General features: G+C 40.6%; 1 protein-coding gene across 5 annotated transcripts in view; it reads left to right on the forward strand.

Moving 5' to 3' along the window:
* Positions 1-7,291, forward strand: part of LOC118371790 (cell surface A33 antigen-like) — an 8,883-nt gene extending 1,592 nt beyond the window's left edge. For 3 of the 5 annotated variants that reach the window (XM_035757400.2, XM_052519626.1, XM_035757401.2), the window contains exons 3-8: positions 1-97; positions 1,448-1,552; positions 1,808-1,951; positions 2,056-2,111; positions 5,282-5,365; positions 5,684-7,291. The exon at positions 1-97 is cut by the window's left edge and continues 215 nt beyond it. In XM_035757400.2, the coding sequence (XP_035613293.2) occupies positions 1-97; positions 1,448-1,552; positions 1,808-1,951; positions 2,056-2,111; positions 5,282-5,365; positions 5,684-5,806 (609 nt within the window). In that variant the 3' untranslated portion in view covers positions 5,807-7,291. Of the gene's footprint in view, positions 98-1,447; positions 1,553-1,807; positions 1,952-2,055; positions 2,112-4,415; positions 5,366-5,683 lie in introns of all 5 variants that reach the window. The other 2 variants (XR_008137069.1, XR_008137068.1) reach the window with 2 other exon arrangements.
* Positions 7,292-7,819: the final 528 nt, after the last annotated feature.

Raw genomic sequence — 7,819 nt, forward strand, 5'->3', positions numbered from 1 at the left:
TCTGTCCTCCTCTCACACATCACCGAGGACGATCAGGGGTGGTACAGGTGCCAAATCAGTGAGACTCAAATGACAGACGTCAAAATTGATATTCAAAGTAAGACAGACAATTCTTATTAATCACTTCAATCTTTTTGAACATCATTATTGATATTATCTACTCACTTTGGAAATCATCTGTAGATATTGTAACAGCATACTGTGATATTGTAACAGCATACCTTAGATATTGTAACAGCATACCGTAGATATTGTAACAGCATACCTTAGATATTGTAACAGCATACCTTAGATATTGTAACAGCATACCGTAGATATTGTAACAGCATACCTTAGATATTGTAACAGCATACCGTAGATATTGTAACAGCATACTGTAGATATTGTAACAGCATACCGTAGATATTGTAACAGCATACTGTAGATATTGTAACAGCATACCGTAGATATTGTAACAGCGTACCGTAGATATTGTAACAGCATACCTTAGATATTGTAACAGCATACCGTAGATATTGTAACAGCATACCGTAGATATTGTAACAGCATACTGTAGATATTGTAACAGCATACCGTAGATATTGTAACAGCATACCGTAGATATTGTAACAGCATACTGTAGATATTGTAACATCATACCATAGATATTGTTACAGCATACTGTAGATATTGTAACAGCATACTGTAGATATTGTAACAGCATACCTTAGATATTGTAACAGCATACCGTAGATATTGTAACAGCATACCTTAGATATTGTAACAGCATACCTTAGATATTGTAACAGCATACCGTAGATATTGTAACAGCATACCTTAGATATTGTAACAGCATACCGTAGATATTGTAACAGCATACTGTAGATATTGTAACAGCATACCGTAGATATTGTAACAGCATACTGTAGATATTGTAACAGCATACCGTAGATATTGTAACAGCGTACCGTAGATATTGTAACAGCATACCTTAGATATTGTAACAGCATACCGTAGATATTGTAACAGCATACCGTAGATATTGTAACAGCATACTGTAGATATTGTAACAGCATACCGTAGATATTGTAACAGCATACCGTAGATATTGTAACAGCATACTGTAGATATTGTAACATCATACCATAGATATTGTTACAGCATACTGTAGATATTGTAACAGCATACTGTAGATATTGTAACAGCATACTGTAAATATTGTAACAGCATACTATAGATATTGTAACAGCAAAAAAAAACAAATTAAAAACTCTAGATATTGTAACAAAATACTGTAAAACGAGGGCCCTTCCAACAGCATTGCAGTATGTAGATTACCCGACCTGACAGACTGAGTTGAGTGAAATTGATAACACATTTCACCAAATGTTCTACTCATTTGACTTAGTTTCATAATATAGTTTTGTAATGTGCCTTTGCTCTGGCTAATGTTCCTCTTGTCTGTTAGGGAAATACCAACCCCTCACAACCACTACCACCAAACATCCACCATTAACTCAACCAAATGGACTAGACATTACAACATTCCTAATACCAACAACGTCACCTAAAGGTCAGTGAATGTTTGTCATGAAATTCTTCTCCATAAAAATAATATAAAAATGAAATCATTTAAAGGTATGTCTCTGTTTATATAACCCATATTCCCATCAAAGGGCCAGTACATTTACAGAACTTTGAACAACAATCAGTAGTCAAGCTGACCCCATAACCTCTTGTATTGGACTGTACTGGAAGAGTTCTCTTTTGCAAACAGCCAAACTATCTGTTACACTGTAGATTGACAGAACACTGTCATGTCCTTTAGGGGCAGACACAGTGGGGACTTCAGAAGAAGATCCATCTGCTTCCCCTCAACAATACAATACAATCCAATACACCTTACTGGCTGTTCTACCAGTCATACTGATCATCTCTGGAGTGGCTTGGTACATATACAAGAGAAACAAAGGTACAGTATGTATTCCATAATTGCAACCACTCAGAAAAGCAATGACTTCAGTGGAATGTGGAAAGGATTTGTTTTGTGTATTAAACTCTGTTTTTAATCCCCAGGAAAGAAAAACACAGGAGAGAAAAGTAGTGGGAGCAAAACAGAAGGAGAGAAAAAGGTAAATAAATCATTTAGAAGCTCTATCACATTGAGAGTGATGGGAAAGGAAGATAGATAGAACAATCAATCAATCAAATGTATTTATAAAGCCCTTCTTACATCAGCTGATGTCACAAAGTGCTGTACAGAAACCCAGCCTAAAACCACAAACAGCAAGCAACGCAGGTGTAGAAGCACTGTGGCTAGGAAATACTCACTAGAAAGGCCAGAACCTAGGAAGAAACCTAGAGAGGAACCAGGCTCTGAGGGGTGGCCAGTCCTCTTAAGGCTGTACCAGGTGGAGATTATAACAGAACATGGCCAAGATGTTCAAATGTTCATAAATGACCAGCATGGTCAAATAATAATACTCACAGTGGATGTCGAGGGTGCAACAGGTCAGCACCTCAGGAATAAATGTCAGTTGGCTTTTCATAGAGGATCATTCAGAGTATTTCTACCGCTCCTGCTGTCTCTAGAGAGTTGAAAACAGCAGGTCTGGGACAGGTAGCACGTCCGGTGAACAGGTCAGGGTTCCATAGCCGCAGGCAGAACAGTTGAAACTGGAGCAGCAGCACGGCCAGATAGACTGGGGACAGCAAGGAGTCATCACGCCAGGTAGTCCTGAGGCATGGTCCTAGGGCTCAGGTCCTCCGAGAGAGAGAAAGAAAGAAGGAGTTAGAGAGAGCATACTTAAATTCACACAGGACACCAGATAAGACAGGAGAAATACTCCAGATATAACAGACTGACCGTAGCCCCCCGACACATAAACTAATGCAGCATAAATACTGGAGGCTGAGACAGGAGTGGTCGGGAGACACTGTGTCCCCATGACGATAACCCGGGACAGGGCCAAACAGGCAGGATATAATCCCACCCACTTTTCCAAAGCACAGCCCCCACACCACTAGAGGGATATCTTCAACCACCAACTTACCATCCTGAGACAAGGCCGAGTATAGCCCACAAAGATCTCCACCACGACACAACCCAAGGTGGGGCGCCAACCCGGACAGGAAGATCATGTCAGTGACTCAATCCACTCAAGTGACGCACCCCTCCTAGGGACGGCATGAAAGAGCACCAGTATGCCAGTGACTCAGCCCCTGTAATAGGGTTAGAGGCAGAGAATGCGAGTGGAAAGAGGGGAACCGGCCAGGCAGAGACAGCAAGGGCGGTTCACTGCTCCAGTGCCTTACCGTTCACCTTCACACTCCTGGGCCAGACTACACTCAATCATATAACCTACTGAAGAGATGAGTCTTCAATAAAGACTTAAAGGTTGAGACCGAGTCTGCGTCTCTCACATGGGTAGGCAGATCATTCCATAAAAATGGGGCTCTATAGGAGAAAGCCCTGCCTCTAGCTGTTTGCTTAAAAATTCTAGGCACAGTCAGGAGGCACGGCGTCTTGTGACCATAGCGTATGTGTAGGTATGTACGGCAGGACCAAATCGGAAAGATAGGTAGGAGCTAGCCCATGTAATGCTTTGTAGGTTAGCAGTAAAACCTTGAAATCAGCCCTTGCTTTAACAGGAAGCCAGTGTAGAGAGGCTTGCACGAGTAATATGATCACATTTTTTGGTTCTAGTTAGTAGTCTAACCTAGAAGTGACAAAACCATGGATTCATTTTTCTGCATCAATTTTCTGATTTTTGCAATGTTACGTAGATCTGTCCTTGAAACAGTCTTGATATATTCGTCAAAAGAGAAATCAGGGTCCAGAGTAACGCAGAGGTCCTTCACAGTTTTAATTGCGATGACTGTACAACCATCAAGATTAATGGTCAGATTCATCAGAAGATCTCTTTTTTTCTTGGGACCTAGAACAAGCATCTCTGTTTTGTCCAAGTTTAAAAGTACAACATTTGCAGCTAACCACTTATAACATATAATAATATATGCCATTTAGCAGACGCTTTTATCCAAAGCGACTTACAGTCATGTGTGCATACATTCTACGTATGGGTGGTCCCGGGAATCGAACCCACTACCCTGGCGTTACAAGCGCCATGCTCTACCAACTGAGCTACAGAAGGACCGACTTACTTATTTATGTCTGACTTACTTATGTCTGAAACACAGGCTTCCAGGGAGGGCAATTGTGGGGCTTCACCATGTTTCATTGAAATGTACAGCTGTTTGTCATCCGCATAGCAGTGAAAGTTAACATTATGTTTCTGAATGACATCACCAAGAGGTAAAATATATAGTGAAAACAATAGTGGTCCTAAAAGGGAACCTTGAGGAACACTGAAATTTACAGGTGATTTGTCAGAGGACAAACCATCCACAGAGACAAACTAATATCTTTCCGACAGATAAGCTCTAAACCAGGCCAGAACTTGTCCGTGTAGACCAGTTTGGGTTTCCAATCTCTCCAAAAGACTGTGGTGATCGATGGTATCAAAAGCAGCACTAAGGTCTAGGAGCACGAGGACAGATACAGAGCCTCGGTCTGATGCCATTAAAAGGTAATTTACCACCTTCACAAGTTCAGTCTCAGTGCTATGATGGGGTCTAAAACCAGACTGAAGCGTTTCGTATACATTGTTTGTCTACAGGAAGGCAGTAACAGCGCAACAGCCTTTTCAAAATCTTTTGAGAGGAATGGGAGATTCGATATTGGCCAATAGTTCTTTATATTTTCTGGGTCAAGGTTCGGCTTTTTCAAGAGAGGCTTTATTACTGCCACTTTTCACATCCCACTTATCATTGTGGTATTATACGGTTAATGGGACAAGGTTACTGTAGGTGTGTCTTATTTTCTTTCTCCTGGGATGATTCCTCTGCAATGTGTTCCACGATTGCAGACAGAAACACTGGTTTAAGCGACAAGACAACAATACCGCTCAGTGCACTAGTAAGAGACAGTGTGTTTGTATGTGTCTTAAAGACGGTTACTGAATTCAGTGGCCAAATTAGGGTCTCAAGAAAGATAACGTCTCGATCATTGTGCAATTTCTGTGCTGTGGAAGTCACTGTTTTGTCTCAAACAGGAGGCTGCTGAGAGGAAGACGGCTCATAATAACAGCTTGAATGAAGTGAATGGAATGGTATCAAACACATAGAAAACGGGTTCGATACCATTTCATTGATTCCATTCCAGCCATTACTATGAGCCCATCCTCCCCAATTAAGGTGCCACCAGCCACCTGTGGTGTCTCATTGTATCTCTCCTCTCTAGGATGATCCCTCTGTAATGTATGATACGGTTCAAGAACCCAGAAACAACAACCAAGAGGAGACAACAACACCCCTCAGTGCTCCAGTAAGAGAAGTACAGTGTGTGTGTGTGTGTGTGTGTGTGTGTGTGTGTGTGTGTGTGTGTGTGTGTGTGTGTGTGTGTGTGTGTGTGTGTGTGTGTGTGTGTGTGTGTGTGTGTGTGTGTGTGTGTGTGTGTGTGTGTGTGTGTGTGTGTGTGTGTGTGTGTGTGTGTGTGTGTGTGTGTGAGAGAGAGAGAGTGAGTGTGAGAGAGAGAGTGTGTGTTTGTTAGTATAAACATTATTTATAGTGTAAATGAGTGTAAATCTGTGCATCCCTAGATGTCAGCAGCAGTGCCTGTGTCTCTTACTGTCCCTCTCTACAGGAGGATCCCTCAGTGACATACTCCACCATCGTCTACATGAAAGGAAAAAGGAACGCAGCAGTGAGTCTGGAGAGCGGTGGAAAAACAGAGTATGCCACTATCAAGACAGGCACGTTCTCCTAGAGCCACTGTACTGTATGGCCTACTGTCATCTCACAGCCTTTTCCTGCAGAGTGATCTCATATTGGGCCCAGTATCAAGAGGTTTGATCTGGCACACATGACTATAAATATATTTCACTCTCTACTAAGACATGTTAAGTGGTTATCACAGGAAATCAGATGTTAACCTACAACCAAAATAATAAAGTCCCAGAGATATAGGCAAGATGATTGGTGAAGCAATAAGATACCATTTATTTGTATGTAGCTGAGACAACCAAAGCACCTTATATGGCTTAAAGTTCAGCTAGTTCTCTTTTTATATCGTTGTTGTGCATTTATTTTTAAATATGGGAACTTTTGAAATAGAGACGGATGCTTTCAGACATGTTTGAGAAAAAGGAAAATGTGGTTTGATGTGTCAAAGCAAAAAAACACAGATTTCACAATCAGTTTTGCAAGAGGTTGTTTGGGTGGCTATCATCCATCTTCATTTTGTAAGGGGTGCGTGACTGGCTGCAGGGAAGTCAGGCGCAGGAGAGCAGAACTGGGTAAAACCCGAAGCAGTTTAATATGAAGAAAAAAAACAACGGCACCCAGAACAACAAAATCTGGGTACAAAATAACCCGTCGCGAACCAGTCAGAGTGCACAAACACTTTACAATAAACAATTTCACACACAGACATGGGGGGAACAGAGGGTTATATACACGACAAGTAATGAGGGAATGTAAACCAGGTGTGTGGAAAAACAAGACAAAACAAATGGAAAATGAAAGGTGGATAGGCGATGGCTAGAAGACGGGTGACGTCGAGGTGAGGAACCGACTTCGGCGGAAGTCGTGACAATGTATATACTGTACTTCTTATTTTTCTGACAAGAAGCTGGTACACGCTGAGCATTACATCATTCTCGAAGTTGACAAAAAAAATGTAAAGGATACAAATGTTTGTCACAGAAAACAACCTATACCTAATGTCAGAATTTTGTCACAGACAACAATCTTTGTGAAAACAACCTCAAACCTTTGTCAAATTCTGTTAGTTAGCTACAGTACTTCCTCTTTCGTGTAATGGACAAATCACACATTGTGGTCTTCCTGAACAGGGAAAGCAGTCTAACAATGTCATCAACTGAAGCATTCACTTTTGGAGTGCGCAACTAACAGGGAATTACATGTTTTAGTGCCTCGTTTTCTTCGTCATTTGACAAAGTCAGGTTTTCCAATCATGACTGTAAATACACTGAACAAAAATATATACGCAACATCTAAAGTGTTGATCCTACAGTATGTTTCATGAGCTGAAATAAAAGATCACAGAAATGTTCCATACGCACAAAAAGCTTATTTCTCTCCCAGGCCCACCCATGCCTGTACCCCTGCCCAGTCATGCCTGTACCCCTGCCCAGTCATGTGAAATCCATAGATTAGGGCCTCATTTATTTATTTAAATTGACTGATTTCCTTATATGAACTGTAACTCAGTAAAATCTTTGAAATTGTTGCATGTTGCATTTATATTTTTGCTCAGCATACATATGAGAACACAGAGATCCGGACCTCTGTAATTTTATCAAATTTGACAAATAAATGAATAACGAAAATGTATATTTTGTACACAATAAAGAGAATAAATGATGGGTCAACATCTAAATATTGCTTCCAGTGTTGATCTAAACTCGCTAGAGAAGCAAAACTAGAAACGCTGCTTGGCTGCTGACAGTGTGTTTGCAAGGTGCTGGACAAAAGGCCATTTTCAAACCCTTCTCCTGCCATGTCTACAGACATCCCCAAACAAACAAAAACGCAGTGGTGGAAAAACTACTCAATTGTCATACTTGAGTAAAAGTAAAGATGCCTTAATAGAAAATGACTCAAGTAAAAGTGAAAGTCCACCAGTAAAATACTACTTGAGTAAAACTCAAAGTGTAAGGTTTTAGATATACTTAAGTGTTAAAAGTAAATGTAATTGCTAATATATACTTAGTAATCAAAGTAAAAGTATAAATAACTTCAAATTCCTTATATTAAG

This window comes from Oncorhynchus keta, chromosome 5 (genome assembly GCF_023373465.1).
Source record: "Oncorhynchus keta strain PuntledgeMale-10-30-2019 chromosome 5, Oket_V2, whole genome shotgun sequence".
NCBI classification, from domain to species: Eukaryota; Metazoa; Chordata; class Actinopteri; order Salmoniformes; family Salmonidae; genus Oncorhynchus; species Oncorhynchus keta.